This window comes from Triturus cristatus, chromosome 3_1 (assembly GCF_964204655.1).
Source record: "Triturus cristatus chromosome 3_1, aTriCri1.1, whole genome shotgun sequence".
NCBI classification, from domain to species: domain Eukaryota; kingdom Metazoa; phylum Chordata; class Amphibia; order Caudata; family Salamandridae; genus Triturus; species Triturus cristatus.
In genome coordinates this window covers 1,142,151,395-1,142,169,175 of record NC_140583.1, presented here as the reverse complement: position 1 = coordinate 1,142,169,175, position 17,781 = coordinate 1,142,151,395, and the positions used below count along the sequence as shown (strand labels likewise).

Here is a 17,781-nt window from a genome sequence, read left to right as displayed (position 1 = left end):
GACAAGTATGATAAGGACCATATCATGTAGGCAAAGAGCCATTCAGGTCACTCTGTTCTGATGTAATAAAAGCTTATTCAGTATCTTTTTTTGTCAGGTCAGGGTACATATTTGCAAAAAAAATACTAGTGCCAACTCTACCTAAGCTCTCTTGCGATTGATGAATCCATCAATCTAATATTTGTAAGCATCATTATAATATTGGAATGTTGACTTTTTCTTTGATAACATTGTAGCAGAAGAAGGCCACAATCTATAAATTGTGATGTACTCCTCCCCCCACCTCTCTGTCCCCCTCTCGCTTAACTGATGATTTGCAGTAGAGAGGTAGACACAGGAGCTGTTGAGACAAGCCGGGGATGAGGTGGCTTCCTACTCCATCAGCTCCTCCTATAACTGAAATTCAGTGACAGTGGGATCTATGCACAAAAAGCTGTAAAACTACCACCTGTGGTGTCCTCATGGAAGCACGTGATGTATTGTTGTGGGAAAAGTCTGTTGTAAGAGAGGAGCAGACTGGCTGGGGTGTTTTACAGTAAAGGTTTACTTGATATCATCAATGTCTGTGACGTTTTAGATGACTTCACATTTGGCGCCAAGTCAATCATGGCTCATAGGACACCCCAACAGCTGCCAAAGAGTGCAGATCTAAGGAACTGAAAGCTGGTGTGACCGTGTGAAAGGGGTGGCAAATTGAAGACGCACACTGAAGCTGCGTTACTAAGGGCAGGAAAGAGCCCAGTAAGTGGAGCGCAAGTGCTTGGGAGCATCTTAAAGGTGGATGAGCCACAACAGGCCCTGTGACATGCTTCTCGGAGATGCAGCGGCATCTGATGCGACGTCGATCCTCGTCTCCTGCGATGAGCCGCGACAGGCCCTGCGACACGCTACCCAGTGATGCGTCGGTGTCTGCGGCGATGTCGATCCTCTCCTCCTGGTGATGCGAGGTGCTTCGGGGGACCTGCAATGACTCAACGATTCTTCTGCGACACGCTTCCAGGAGATGCGGCGGCGTCTGCTGCGACGTCGATCCTCTTCTCCGGCGATGCAAGGCGCTTCGTACTGTGCAGCGGCAGTTCGGCGACACGCTTCTTGTTCCTGAGTCACGCTTCCAGCTCCTTGCGACATGCAAGTCCTCGGATAGTCCAGCACAACTGCAGGCACTTAAAAATAACTCTTGGGGAGCTGGTGGGTGAAGTCTGTTGTCCCTGAGACTTCAGCAGGAGGCAAGCTCTTTTCCAAGCCCTTGGAGATCCTTCACAAGTTGAATGAAAATGCACACAAAGTCCTTTCTCCTTTCTTTGGCAGTCAAGCAACCACTGCAGGCTGATCCCCCAAGCAGCACTTCAGCTTAGGGATAGTCTCTCCTCAGCTTCTTCTGGTTCCACTCCTCAGCAAAGGTTTCTTCTTGTTTCCCAAAGTGATCTAAAGTTCTTGGGTTTGGGTCCCAATATTTATACCAAGTTTCTCTTTGTTCTCTGAAGGCAGAGGGGCCTTTGCCTAGTCCAAACCAGTTCTGGTCAGTCCTGGAGCACTTTGTTTACATGACTCCTGCTTTCCTTTCAGAGTGCAGGGCAGAGACATCAGACGCACCACAGGAGGTGGAACCAGCATTGTGGAGGGAAGGCCCAGCCTATTCAGGTCCCAGGTTCAACTCCTCCCACCCATTTAGATGCAGATCTCTCTATTCAGCCCTGTGCTGACTCGCCCTGTCTCCTGGAATCCCCCAGCCCCTGTCACTCAAACCCCAGACAAGGAATACACAGCCTAGCAGCAGCAGGTTTGGATGGTTAGACTAGAAAATACCTACTTTCTAAAAGTGGTATTTTCAAACACAGAATATTAAAACCAACTTCACTAAAAGATGTATTTTATCATTCTGAGTTCAGGCATACTAAATTCGAATTTCTACCATGTTCCCTGAGTCAGTTAGGATTATAAGATGTAATAATCAAACTTCCCATTATGGCCTATGGATAACAGGTAACCTTGCAATAGTGAAAAACGAAAATGGCTGTAATTCACTATTAGAACATGCCACACACACCAGTGTATGTGCTACCTTATATTTACAATGCACCCTGCCCTTGGGCCTACCATAGTGGTGTCTGATATGAAGAAAAGGGAAGGTTTAGGGACTGGCAAGTGGGTGCACTTGCCCAGTCAGCATGACAGTACCAGACTGCACGCAGGCTCTGCAATGGCAGGCATTAGACACACTTTTACAGGCTGCTTCTGTGGGCGGCACAACCAGTGCTGCACGCCCACCAGCAGTATTTGGATTACCAGCCCTGGGCTCTCCTGGCGCACTGTACTAGGGTCTGACAGGTAAACCAAACCAACCAATCATGGAATCACTAATTCATACATTAATTTACAATAGGGAGCACTTGCACTGTGGCACTGGACAGCAGTGTCACAGTGCCCAAAGCATCTAACACCAGTAAAAACACATGAGGCAACAGCAAAAATGGAAGTGAGACCCACGCCAAGGTGCCAGGTCTAACAGTCTCTCTTCCACTTTTGACTGTATTTGAATTGTTTTGCAGGTATTTTAAATAATGAATATTTGTAATAATTGTCAAGGTGGTTGTATATATGTAAACTGAAAGCAAGGAGTGAATTATATGCACTGTGCACATTAACCTTCTTTCAGTGAATCTGTGATAAGGATCTCAACAGTATTGTTTCACATATTGCAGGCTTTCAGTATTGCTTTACAGGATGTTCTTCGAATGACAATAAAGAAATAATTGAAATAAAACTTAACAGGCAATGTGTAAAGTATTTGTGTAGCACTTAATACAGAAAAACTGTGAAAAAACTACACATAAATAAGCTTGATTTAATGAACAAAAAAAGACTAAAATGACAAAAATCCAATAAGAACTAGTGCTTAGAGTTATAAGGCGCCAACCGGGGCAACCTGGTCGAGCTGGACCGGGTCAAATCTGAAAAGTCAAGTCAACCGTAATGGAGCACAGGTCCGATGCAAAAGACATGCAGGCCCCGCTGAACAATGCCTTCACGGAGAACAAGTGTCAATGTTGAGGGGCAGCTGTGAGGAGCAGAGGTGGCAATGTGCCGTCACTGATCCGGAGGATTGTAGGCAATACATAGGTTCAGAGTCGCGCAGTCAGGTCCCGCATCGTCGTTGAGCTCTGGGTGATAAAGGCAATGCATCATTGAGACACGCTGTGGAGTCCTTGATGCCTCAGCGCCAAAGGCAAATGCATCAGTTCCAAACGGCGAAAAGCAGGCTATGCATGGGTTTCTTGCAGAAACAGCCAGAAAATTGATATCCAAGGGCCCAGGACTGGATTGGGACCACTAGGCAGGGCAGGACCCACAGTTGGAAGAGTCCAGAGGCTGTTGCAGGGTTGAATGAAGTGTTTAATATCCCTGAGACTTTAGAATAGGAGGCAAGCCAGCAAGCACTTGGAGTCACTTGGTTCGGAGGAGTAGAGAATCAAGTCCTCTCCTTCTCATCACCAGGCAAGTAACAGCAGGCAGCAGAGCAGGCACAGCAGTGCCGGAGTCTAACAAATCAAAACCCATCACCTGGTGATTGGCCATCAGGATGTGAATGGCACACCTCAGCTCCCTTTTTGTGTGTGCCCTAGAGGGAATGCACAAAGTCCAGCTGTCACCTACACCAGACGTGTATTCAGAGACAGGCAGAGGCACTGAATGACTATAGTAAGACAATGCCAACTTTCTACAAGTGGCATTTTCAGGCATACAATTTAAAATTCGACTTCACCATAAGTTGCGATTTCAAATAGTGAATCCAGAGACATCAAACTTCTATTTTGCCCCAATCGATAATTGCACCTGTAAGATTTAATAAGGCAATCCCAATGTTAACCTGTGGACAAGGTAGGCCCTGCGTTAGTGGAAAATTAATTTAAGAGTTTTTCACTATATGGAAACGTAAAACTTAAAAGTACATGTCCAGCTTTTTAAATACACTACAATCTGCCCTTGGGGATGGGATGTCCATGACCTAACCTAGTGGTGACCTATACCTATTAAAAAGGAAGGGTTAAGGCAGGTTGTCTTTCCAGGTCAACATGGCAGTTTAAGCTACACACACAGGCTCTGCAGTACCAGGCCTGAGCCATGTTTAAAAGGCTACTGACGTGGGCTGCACAGTCTGTGCTGCAGGCCCACTAGTAACATTGAATTTATAGGTCCTGGGCACATATAGTGTACTTTACTAGGGACTTGTAAGTAAATTAAATATGCCAATTTTGGATAAGCCAATATATCCTTGTTTTAGGGAAAGAGCACCTGCACTTTAGCACTGGTCACTAGTGGTAAAATACCCAGGGGCAGATTTACAAGTCCCTTGTGCCACTTTTGCGTCATTTTTAACATGGGAAAAATGACGTAAAAGTGGAGCAAGGGCCTTGTAAATCGGTCCCAGAGTCTTAAAGCCCACAAAAATGAAGTCTGCAAAACAAGAGGTCAGCAATCAACAAAGTCTGGGGAACCACACCAAGGATGCCAGGTCTAAAAGCCATCAATACGTTTTAGCAGCAAAAAGCATACAATTCATAAGTACAGAAAACTCGGTAAAGTTCAATATGAGAACCAGCATAGATTCGCCTTCTTAAGGTAAGTTGGGGCAGGGGTCTATGGAGTATGGAAAAGCAAATCCTTTCATTTGACTTTAGACAATGAGTTGTATGCATTAACGCACAAATACATAGTTCTCAGGATATGTACCAATGAGGAACGAGGAAGAAGAAACATTTTATAACAGAATACATTTAAGGATTCTCCCATAATAGTATTGAATGAGTTGTAGCCTTCTCACAGGTTTAGTCTGACATGTCAATTAATACACTGTAAATAGTAGCCTGGGAATATTAGGATGTCCTTGATTAGCAATGATGTAGTAGAAAGCTTCTGGGAACTCTCTTCATATTTCGGTGAAAGCCTGCAATTCTTTATTTAGAGCAAGACACAAATTATGAGCAATCAAGTGGTGTATTTCAACAAAGATTCAAGATGGAGAACTGTGTAAACACAGCTTATGTTAGCATAAAGTCTGTTTCTAGAGCAGTTTAATATGCAAAAAGGATATCAACTCTCACAGGGCCATGGTCAAATAATCACAGCTAACACTCAGAAGCATATGGGCTTTATATATATCAACAGCCACCCCTCATTGTCAACCCTCACAAAAAGACACAAATGAACTGACTTTTATCTGTTTCAAGCTCTGCTGCACACTTTCATTGAATTTAGAATGCAGGCAAAACAAATTACCAAAAGCCTTAATTATTAGGCTGGGCTTATATTGGCTTCCGAACTGGGTTTCAAAAATGAGGAGAAAAATATCTTTGAAACTGCAGAAAAATAAACTTACATATGCTTTCTGATACCTGCTCTTCCCTCCGCCCACCAAATAGTTTTTCAAAGAATTAGCCACTTACCCAATAGGAAATGTTATTCTCATTGGAGAATAAATTGTGACTGAGTTTTTTGTCTTTTCAACATCAGATGGCATCTGCTTCATTTTGCCCATGATCTCGAATACACTAATTTCTGTTTTAAATTTGGAACGACACAAGCCCTTATTACATTGTAAATCAAGCTGTACTAAGGTTACATTGGACTCTCTATCATGATCCACTTTGGCCTTCATTCTAACCTACATCTTCCATCAAATCCACACAAGTAGTTTGATCTTTTCCAGTACCCTTATTCCTAACTCCTCCCTTTCTACTGGTGTTGTTCCCAGTCAACTAAAAATGTTTTTGCCGTATTTCTTCTGCAAAAACCTGGTCTATATCCCTTATCTCTAACAAGCAATTCGCCAATATGATGTTACTAGCTAAGGCTAGGGTCCCTAAAAATCATCTTTCCAATCAATTCTACTCTTTCTTTTTCGAACAAAAGGCATTGGCAGAAACTCATGTTGGTTTCCCTCATGTTACAACACAGGGGAAGGATGATCTTCAGCTGGCTGTTGTCTCTGGCAGTTCTAATGCCCTGATTTTACTCTACCTCTTGGCAGCATTCGGCACTGTGGGGCATGGCGTCCTGTTGGACAGACTATGCTAGAGCAGCCAGTTCAGCCACATGTGGTCTTCAGATCTTTCACCTCCCTTTGAGCCAGCATCTCAAGTGAAGTTCCCCAGTGCTCGGGTCTCTCACTGTACCTCTTAATCTCGACCGTTTCCTGTCAGATTACCGTATACAGAAATATCGCCCAACATCAATATTGATTACTTATATTTATTTATTTATTTATTTATTTATTTATTTATTTATGTATCTCTCCGTTTGATTGTGTAACACCCTTTTGTATGCAATCCTGGTTAGCGAACTGATGAATCATTCCATCTCATATTACCCAGAAATGTGCTAACACATTTCAGAAATTAAGGGAGGGTAAACCTGATTTGCTATCATGACTGTCAGAATAAAAAGATGCTACTGTACACCATGAGAAAGAAAACGTATTTCAGTTCTATAATCTATGTGTACACAGTGAGCTAAGAAGGATTGTTAGGCCTTGAGTGAGAGAGAAGTGCAGTGAATGGATAAGGCTTTTACTGACCAAGATATGCAAGAAAGATGTATGACACAAAAGCTTTCATGCATTAACAAACTTGTTTTTATAAATGTAGGGCCTCATTTACAATGATTTGGTGTAGGGAAGCTCCCCAAGTCTTTTTGCTGTGCTGCGCTATGCCAAATCGAAAGGGCAGGAATGTACCGTATTTATGGGATATGGTGCATTCCTGTCCTTTCAGGCAGCAACGCCGCACAATATGGTGCCTACCGCCAAACCAGGTACCCTTGCTGCAAGGATGTCTGCATTGTGGGCAGGATTGTTTTTGTGCGGAAAGGTCATCTTCCTGCACAAAAACAATCCATGGAGACGTTTTCCTCTTTCTATTTGTGCTACAGAAAAGAACACATAGAAAGAGGAAAAACGAGGAGAAATAAACGTATTTCTCCCCATTAAGTATGCCCTTTTAACGCATTCTGTAATGACTTGCACTGCATTGCCTTACACCATATCTACAAGGATATGAAAAGCCACTCAAAGTGGGTTTGGGTGGCCTCGAAGACATGGGTCTCCACTCTGCGCCGCGCTTTAAATCATAAAATGTGATGCATTGGCGGCGCAAGGGGCTTGTAAATAAGCCCAGTAGTTGCTCCACATAAGCAGATCTGTCAGACCACCGCATTGGACGCTTCTCATTAATGTATGTGTACACCTCAGTATCACTCTAACATGTCATCAGAAATCTGTGCAAGGTGTCATTCCTTCTTGCCATTCACCCTACTGATGCACATCCTGTGACACCATTCTGCTGTAAACCCGTCCCATATGCCAATCAATGCTGAAGCTTACCTGCAATTTAAAAAGCATGCCAGGCCTAACAGAGAAATGAAAGAGACCACAGAACAGAAATCGTTTATAAAGAATATGCAACAAGTTCTAATTACACTGTCTAGCTTGAAACTCATCAGCATGAACGAAATGCATTGAAAAAGAATTCATGCGTTTACACCGTGCAACTTGAAAAAGTGGTTCTTACCGACGAAGAATTGAGTGTTCAATTGTAAGCGAAAATGTCCCTCAGGTGGCATCTGCGTGACCTTTCCTGGGAGGGAGTCCACTTGCAGAAGCGCTTCGAGGACGTTCTTCTCGGCTCTTACATAATGCCACTGGTTGTCATTCAGAGGAGAAGGCGACTGAACAGAAATATTACTGGGGCCGTTTCCGACATCGAAGGAAAACATGACGACAGAGGGAGCTGAAAGCGTAAAGAATGTAGTCAATAAGGTTAAGTCAAATAATCAGCCCCATGAAATAGCAATGGTAATATTGTTATTATCATAATCATTATTAGCTAGTATACTTGTTAGTAGTAGGAGTACTATTAGTAATAGTAGTCGTGTTATAAATAAATAATAATGATCATTTTTATTAGTAGTGTTATAATGATTAATTTTAATATAATTAATATTAGTAGTAGTAGTAGTACTACAGCCACTACTACTCTACTAGTAGTAGTTGTACTAGTAGTAGTGGTTGTAGTAGTAGTAATAGTAGTGATAGTATTTATTGAGCCCCAAATAAAAGTTATAGTAATCCAAACACTATTAACAATACTCTGATTATCTACCTTGTGATGCATTCGTCCCTGCTTTAACTGGCAAACGTGGCTTTATTGTCACATATTACTGATGTGATACATATTACCTATTATGCTGGTCATGTATTCAGATTGCTCACTTGGACATAATAAGCTGATTGCAACTATTACAATTTCGTTTCGACTAGTCACAGGTTAACACCCTTCGCTGCATATTTTCAAAAAGACATGCAGCGTTGCTTGTTACCTTTTGGTCTGCACTGTGTGAGAGGGAAAGGGCAGGAATGCTCCGTATTCAACATTATTTGGCGCATTCCTGTCTTTTTCCAGGGCTGGCACACAACATGCTGTGTAGTACCAACGCAGGCACTCTTGCACCATGGTGCAATGGTTCCTGCACAAAAACAATCCACTGAGGCATTTTCCTCTTTCTATGTATGCCACAGAATGAAAATTAAGTTGCCAGAAGGAAGGAAATTATTGGAGTTGATGATGAGGGAAGCGCTGGAGTCTGGGATGAGGTTGCAGAAGTTGCCTCACGGACCGGTTGGTCTGTAGTTTAGGGTGTTCCATGAAAGGGGTGTGTCCAAATCAGTGGTGCTTGTGTAATTAAGGGTGTCCTTGTAGATGATGGAGAGACCTCAGCTAGGTTTCTCGAGGCGGTCCTGGGGTGCACTTTTGTACCCTGCTGGGATGGCCATGGTGATGTTGGGAGCTGAGGTGGGGTTCATCCATGTCTCGGTTAGGAAGAGGAACTCCGGTGTGCTGTTGTGGAGGAGGTGCCAGATTTCAGTGCCATTTTTTTTTAGAGGGCAGGTGTCTAAGAGCATGCATGCTAGGGTGTGCAGAGGTTCGTGTGGTGCTTGGTGAGGTGAGGTTGTGAGCTGGTGATGTGCGAGTCTGATGTGAGGGGGGTGTGGAGCCAATTTGCTGCCGGTTAAGTGGCAGTGGAAGCAAAGATAATGATCCTACTGTGCCATATCGTCGGGAGCAGCAGGAACAGGTGGAGGCAAGTCCAGGGTCACTGTGGAGTAGCAGTGGATGATGATCCAATCAGGGGACAGGGTGCTTGACCTGGTACAGGCATGGACGTGCTCAGTGCCTAATTTGAGCCGGTGCTTTCCGGTGCTGAGCAACGGAACTTAATTGTTTTCCGGTGCTCGGCACTGGCACCTAATTGTCAACACCACACTTAGGGCAGTCTGCCACAAGGTGGCGTTGCTCATGTAATTTAGAGATGAGCAGTATAACAGTTGTTTAGGAAAACAAAATACAATAAAAAATTGCTAATACCTGCCTCCCCATCCATTCCTTTAGCTTTGGGGACCTGAAATAATCTGAACTGTCGCATTTACATGCGAGAGAGATGGTTAGTAATTGTTTTGGCAGCAATGACAAGGGGGATGGGTGGTGCAAGCTACAGTGGACTCCTGGTCACCTAATATTTTACAAATCAAGCACTGGACGTGCTCCAATGGGCTTGCCTTTGGCGTGACTTCGGGATGCTAGCGGCGTGGTCAAATAGCGGCCACCATTAAGTAGGTCCTGGGTGGTGGAAAAGTGCAGGGGGAAAGACAGCAGGGCTAAGAAGAAGGAATGGGAAGACGATGTATGAAGGAGACGCAGGAGAGCAGATAAGGAGCGGGGAGGCAGGAGGAGAAAACGCGCAAGAGGGGTTTGGAAGGGGCTGGGGGAAAACTGGAGGAACTAGCGAAAGGGAGGAGATTCCACCAGGCTGGGAACCCCTACAAGTAGATGGCAGAGACAAGCAGCTGACTGTGTCTGATGTTGCAAAGAGTGAGGCAGGTGCAGAGACCTTGGTGGTTATCAAGTTTTGCAGGGAAATGGCCTAGATGCATTGGATGGGCAATGGCTGCTAAGCACTGCACTCCACTAGTTGTCTTGAGCAGCACCTTAAAGTAGTGGGAATGTCTCCACTACCACAGGGGCTACCTAAAGATGTACATTTTTTAACTTTGTGAGATTCAGACTTGCAAAGATTAAAAAAGTGTAAATGTTCGAGTTATGAGGCTCTGTAGCTTTGATTATTCTTGCATTATGCTTTTACATATGTATGCCTTTGGCTCACAGCTGGAAAGATTGTGTCAGAGGCATGCATACCTCATTAGGGAATAAAGAAGTTCTTGTGTAAGTGTGAAAGTTTGTATTTCCAGGGTGGTGTTGTATGAGTGTGTAGTAATCAAGTCCACATCCAGAATGTAGTTTAAAGTAGATTTATTCAAGTTGGTTACAAGATGTAGGTTCAGTAGTATTCAGCAGAGGATCAGCCCCACCAGGAGCAGCCAGCAAGGCGTTCAGCCCATCTCCAACTGTGGTATCCAGATTCTAACATTCCACATTACATCATATCCACAATGTTCCACTGGAGAGGCAGTGGATGACGTGAACAGCACTAACACCAAGATACCACAGAGTGGTTCAGGTGATAAAGTACAAAAGATTACTGTTCATGTTTCCTAACATGTTCAAACAAACTTATCGCACACATCTAACTTACACCTGAATTATGTAAGTGAGAGGCATTAAATGAGCTTGAAAGTGAACCAATATAATTTGTGTTTAAAAGACATTTAGGGAGAAAAAAGTGTTAACACCTTGTCACTACTTTGTGAGCTGCTTAACACATCTTAATTTGCACATCTTATATATAATTTATGCATATAAAGTGTGATCTTCATGTTATAGTTGACCATAGTTAGAATGTGTTCAAGTTAGGTTTGCCATAGTTAATGTAACCTCAGTTTAACCAAGCATGCTAACATTGAAATTGCATTTTGGCTGCTGTGATTCTGTCTTCCTTTCCTCTCATTTCAGAGCCATGCTTCAGTGACATTCTGTCATTTCAGCAGGGAGGGTGCAAATGTGACTCACCAGCACACAAACACACTCACTCACACCCATGGATTCACACACATTTGTACACACAACACCATTCACAACACCCACTACTAAATATTCATATATACACACATGCATAACCATTTAAAAAAGAATCATACTTACATCTGCAGCTCTGCCTCAGAGGTACCAGGTAGTTTGGGACTGCTGCCTTCTCTAATTGGCTGATCTTAGGTCAACCAGTGAGGGAAGGGAGCAATCCATACCACGGCACAGGGGGGATGGGATCAGTGAGTGATGCTGACTCTACCCTCTCTGTGACAAGGTGTCAGTGATTGACACTCAGCCCTGTGCACTTCAAGGATTAATACTGAAGCACCAAGGCATGAGGCAATCAATGACGCTCCCCCTCGTCTTGACGAGGGGGCTTTGAAGTGATTTGGCAAGATGAAGAGGTCACACCCACAGGAGATGTGACATCTTCAGCCCAACAAAGTTCAGCTCAGGCAGAAAGGAACCTGTGCATTTAGCAAATGTCTAGCTCCTGGCTGCCTGACCTGAAAATGAAGAGTATCTGTCAGGCTGAGTTTTGCTCAGCCTTACAGAAGCTCTTCTTGTTGGGCAAAAGGTGAGTTTGTGGCAACAAGAGCGTTTGGAGTTTGCTGACCCTCCTGGTAAATATTATGGCCACCAAAAAAGTAGTTTTGATGATCAACAGCCTTAGGGGACCATTATGTAGAGACTCAAAGGGGAAGTACATGAGAAAGGTAAGAATCAGGTTGAGATCCCACTGAGGCATAATAAAGGGGTTAGGTGGAAACATATGTTGCAGGCCTTAAAGGAACCTAGTCACAACGGGTGACTTAAAGAGAGATGGTTGGTCCAGCCACCACAAAAACACCAAGAAAGCAGACAGGTAACCCTTAACTGTGCCTACAGCAGAACCCTGCAGGGTCAAAGATAGTGCAAACAAAAGAACTTGTGACAGAGGTGCAGAAAATGGTCAACACTGTGAGAGGAACAGCATGATACAAGCTTTCCCTAACAGGATGTATATACCATACTGGTGGAGTTATCCCATGTTGCCCGAATAACATCACAGACTTCAGGAGGCAGGTCGAAGGCTGTCCGCAGTTGCCGCACAGTCTCCACTCGTGGAGGTGGAAGGTGCGCAGGATCGATTGAAGAACCCTGCCCTGTTGCTGTGATAGAGCATCCTCCCAAAGAGGCAGATGGTAATGCTCAGGAGCTCGTGATACCAGACTCTCTGTGCCCAATCTCGATCTTTTTAAGAACAGGAGGCTGGAGCGCCACTCGAGATGAAAAGCATCTCCAATATGGAGCCGCCTTGGAAACACCAGCGTGCAGAGCTGCTGACACTGTGTGTTCTCAACAGTGGCAAAGAGCTCTAGCCAATGGTTTGCCCACTGTTGAAAGATGCTTTACACCACCTACAGGGGCTGTATCACGTATTGGCATTGTTTGTGCCCAGCGCTCCTTTGAAATGGTGCGCTGGACGCAAACAATGCCAATGCGCCCCATTATGGTGAATGCGCTGCCCTGGGGGCAGTCGCGAACTTGCCCTGCCCTGGGGCCAGTACATTCATGTGAAAACACGGAGCAGCTGCTCTGTGTTTTCACAGTGCAGGCGGCACCTGCCTGTACTTTCAAAGGAGGATTATAGATGCCCTTGCAGGCAGGTACAGTCAGTGACTGTACCCACCTGCAAGGGAATGTCTGGGGGGTCCGTGGGACCCCAGAGGGCTGCTCTCAGGGGGTGCACTGACAGTGCACCACCTTTTAAATGGCGCACTGTCAGTGTGCCTTCTAAGGGCCTCATTTGCATAGGGGCGTGCGGGATCTTCTTTGACTCTTCCAGCATGCCGCTATGCAAATGAGGCAACGCCCTCTGTCGATAGCGCTGGCGCTTTAAGTGCGCCAGCGCTATCGGTATTACAAAAGGGGAAACTCAAGTGTCTGCGCCCCCTTCTATAAAAAGTGCCCCGGGGGCACGCAAACATGGTGATCAGGAGAGAATAACCCTAATGTCCACACTGGAGGGCATAATTGCTGACCTAAATGGGTCTCTGTGGTTCTCAAAGCTGGATCTGAATGTGGGATATCACCAGCAGAAGCCAAACAAAGACAGACGGTTCATCATGACATTCTACACTCATCTTGCTCTGCTACAAGCAGTTAAAATTCTGAATATCCTCCGCGGCTGGGGTGTTCCAAAACACCATTAAAAAGACAATGTCTTGGATGGAAGACATCATCTATATCAGTGGTGACTTTCTCATCTACTCCACAATGGTGAAAGAACACTGGCACTACAGCACTTCACCCTTGCTTGATCAGCCGAATATGGACTCGCACTGCATTGGCATAAATGCTCATTTATTGAGAAAATTATTGAGTTCTATGTTATTGAATTCCTATGGACAGAAAGCTGTACATGCTTTTCCGGTTTGGGTCACTGTATCTTAATGCTACAGTTGCCCAAAGGGATCCAGCCAAAAATTCTTCATCAAGCTGTCCGTGTTGCAATTATACGCAAGAAACTATAGCTCATTGCCTATTCGCATGCCCGGCTTACCGGCAGGCTAGGAACAATGGCTCAAACATATTTGTGTCCAGTTGGGAACAAAGAATCATCAAGTCGCACTCCGTATCTTGAGATCTGATGCATCTAGGTCTGTTTTTTTATGCGGAGTTGCAAAATTTCTGGGCTGTGCTTGGTTTATTCGCGGGAAAGCCATCACTAAAGCTGCAAAAATAGTTGATGTCGCTACACAATAAACCCGCATCCATTATTCTGTGTAAGAGGGTAGAAGGAACAAACTGTGTTTCAAGAACTTCCGTTGACATGAGTAATTTGTTTTTATTGGGAATTTCGCCTTTTATGAATTGTTGTCCTAACCATTGGTGCCATTGTTTGTGTTTTAAATTTTGTTTTTATATAACCTTTTTAAGTATTATAAACTCAGAATTGCATAATATTGACTTTAAGGATGCAAAAGCTTTTATGATAGTAATTATCGAACATAGCAATAACAAATGTGCCACAAAAATTAACACATGCTCTTTTTACACTAGCACTTCATATCTGCCCTGCATTAAACGTAAAGCATTTTTAGGTAGCTTCTTTAGTTAAGTTTTGTGCGCCACCAAGTACCCATATGCACTGTTATAGCATTTGCACTTTCTTCTCCAACTATGTACTGTACTAAGTATCTTCATACATTAGAGAGCACCAGCACTTTATTTGTCAAGTATAATCTATCTATGAAGCTCCAATTTTGTCATAAATTGTTGAATGTAATAATGTTTTAATAAGCACATTTAGCATTTCTATGCACTGGATTAAACCCACTGATTGCCTGATATCTTTATTATTTTATTTTAAGTATAAAGATCACTGTAAATGTCCAAAGACGCAATTGAGATTGTCATCTGCCTGAACTGGGTTTTTAAGATGTGTTCTTTTATTGGTATGTTCGAACTGTTTTTATCGTGTATCTTTTATGGTTTTTTAAACCGAATAAAGATTATATTAATAGGGTCGAAAGGTGACATAAAGCTTGACCCCCGCAAAGCCAACATCATCCAGAATGCCCCAATACTATGAAACACGACCAAGGTATGCAGTTTCCTCGGGATGTTGACTTTTTGTGGAAGATTTGTGAAGAATCTAACCACTCTGCACACTTATAGAAGTCGATGACAAATGGGCATGGATCAAGAAATCAAACAATGCCTTTCAGGAGATCAAACGCACCCACCAAGGCATACTGTGCAGGTAGTGGACACCAGCTTAGTAGAACTGGGTATGGTACTAACATAGAAGGCATCCCCCATAGTGTGCATCACCATGACATACACCACTAGGGTGTTCACAGAGACAGAAACCAGGCATGCACAAATCGAAAGGGAGGCAGTGGCCAACTACTGCGACTGCCAACATGTCGACCTATAACTCTGTGAAAGGGAGTTCTAGGTTGTCACAGACCACAAGCCACTGGTTGCCCTATTAATCTGCACATCCCAGCTGGCATCACTGAGGATTGAGAGGTGGGCAGCAGAACTCCAGCTGTACAACTTCAATGCTATATATAACCGAAGAGCAAAGAACACAGCTGACTCTTTATCATGACACCTGGTATGAGGGGAGGAGAATGGTGCAGAAACTAAAAGAGCAGAAGCATGCATCTGGGCTATTGCCTATGGCGCATATCAAAGTGAAGAACATTGATCCACACCACAACACTGGAGGATGATTGTATGCAGAGGGCTGCACATTCCTTGCAGCACAATCTATGGAAGCTTCTAAACTATGAAACATGGTCAAGAAGATTATGCAAATATGAAGAGTTTGGGACGAGCTCAGCCGCATGACAGGTGGAACAGACTGACTCATGCTGAAAGGTCAGCAGCTAGTGATGCCTAAGGTGCCGTGGAGCTGCATTGTTGAGCTGGCTCATCAGGACCATCAAAGGTTAGCCAAGATAAAAGCAAGATTGAAAGAGAAATTCTGGTTCCCTGGCATGAATACTGCAGTTTGCAACAAGGATCCGAATAGCGTCCAGTGCCAAATCACAGGTGGAGGGATCCACCCCGCATTGATCATCACAGAAGACTAATGGAACAGCATCAGTGTCAACGTTGAGAGTTTTCCCTGATGTTCCAACCAGCCTCGTATTGATACACAGCTACTCCAAGTAAACTGTGGTCAATTTAAAACCATCCACGCCATTCAACATGTTGAAACCTATTATGGAGAAGGTATTCACCATCTTCGGTCTGACAAGAAGGTGAGGATAGACAACGGCCCTCCTTTCCAGGGGTCCAAGTTCAAAGAGTACTTACAAATCCTAGGAATATGACACAATAAGATCATGCCCCAGTGGGCAAAGGCAACCAATGAAGCGTAAATCATGAGAAAGCTGAACCAGGCTCTCCAGATTAGAGTAGATCAAGGTGACAACCCTGGAATGGGGCATCCGTTCCTCAGAGTGTACTGGCATGCAGCCCACAGCACAACACTAGGTGCCCCATCACCTTAATGTTCCAGCATCCTGTCCGTGGCAACATCCCAACCGGTCCAACCTGGCAGCCAGCCAGTCTGGACATTGAGCAGGCACAGCAATGATGCCAGGACAACAATGATCATGCCAGTCCAGTGTGAGGAGTAGTGCTAGTGGTAATTCAGGTGGGCGACAATGTCATCATCTGGGACAGGCACCCAGAGCGGACATTTTGAACACCATTTGAAAAGACAAAGGTGGCAGGTGCAAGCCATAGAGGGCACTATGGTGACTGCAACATGAGGAACAGAGAGGGTCATCAGAAATGTATCCTGGCTCAAGATGATTGTGTGTACAGTGCTCTCGCAGGAAAGAGAGCAAGGAGATCTAAGAGAGGGCTGGGACATGGACGGTGCACCTGGGCAGCTAACTGAACGTGGAGAAAGCAAGGGCACTTCTTCACCAACTAGGGAAGCAGAGGCATGCAATCAGGGTCAATCTGACACTATTAGCTACCCAAGGGGGAGTGGCTCAGAAGGGTGGATGGTCCAGCAGACAGACATCCAAGAAGTCAACAATACTAACTATGATGCAACCCAGCCACTAGTCAAGCGCCTAAAGAATACCGGCCTTATTCATAGGATTAAATTACATTTCTGAGTAAATTCACAACTTTTTGCAATTCACAAATAAACTTGACAAGCAGTATCTTTGCAACCGCATAGTCTATTTACTTTTGGCATAGACTCCACACATACAAAGATAGGCACTCGTAAAGAGACTACTTCTGAAATAGGTTTCTGAATTGGAAAAAATCACAAACTTACAAAAAGTGTAAGTGTATCCCTGTGAATCAGGCCCACAGTTTGTTGACTAGAGGATTAGTGCCTGAGATGTAAAGTAAAATGGCAATTTGATTTATTAATTTGCTAAAGGATGTAGAGTTCCACTGAAAATAGGCAATACATGGATCTAGACTGTTACCATTGGAGCAGAATCAACACTGATTAGCATATGGTAGGGTCCAAATTGATGAGGCATGGTGTGCAAAATAACGATGGACTGGGATGCGGCCCGAGTAATTACCAGTGGGTGAGATTAATTCAAGCATTCCATCTGTCACTTTTTGCATAGTTTAGTTGTATAATGGGTAGGCTAAGGGTCACTTGTATCATTTGACTGAGTGAAGTCTAATTCATGAGAGGGCTATATGTTGCGTGCATCTCTTCAATGTTTTGTAATCTATGGGCAGCCTATGTAGTTAAATGTTGTCAGCACTGGCTGCATTGTGTTTGTTGATGTGTACAGGTGGGTCATGTGTTTGTTTTCTGTGATATATTAACGTTTTGGACAGGGTGTGGGAAGACATATTCAACATACTTTGGTTTGTTTTGAGTGTGGCTGTAGTGATGTATACTTATGCCTGTTTGAAGAAGGGAGGAGTGTTATGTCCTAAGTTGTATATTGTGTATTTCGTGCATAGAGTCTGTGTCCATGGTGTATGTGAGGTAATGTTGTATCTTGGTGTGCAGGAGATTCCACCTGTCAGTAAGCAGATCCATCAAGGGTTAGGACCTGGTAGGATAATAAATCAACTTAAACTTACAGCCAAGCTTTAGACTCCATTCATTGTTCTAGGTATTAAATCAAACAGCCAACTGTGACCTTAGCCACTTTGTAGGTGAGGTCATGTATATTTAACATGATTTCAAGCCCACACTGTTGTTTTATAAGTGTTGAATATGTTTTATCTCGCCACAATAGGGAAAGAG

The 17,781-nt window shown here is 44.0% G+C and overlaps 1 protein-coding gene across 1 annotated transcript in view; it reads right to left on the bottom strand.

The window, feature by feature from the left end:
- Positions 1-17,781, bottom strand: part of LOC146861627 (contactin-associated protein-like 5) — a 1,270,002-nt gene that overhangs the window by 62,376 nt on the left and 1,189,845 nt on the right. Inside the window, exon 17 of the mRNA XM_085645996.1 lies at positions 7,566-7,784. Within this exon, the coding sequence (XP_085502122.1) occupies positions 7,566-7,784 (219 nt within the window). The remainder of the gene's footprint in view (positions 1-7,565; positions 7,785-17,781) is intronic.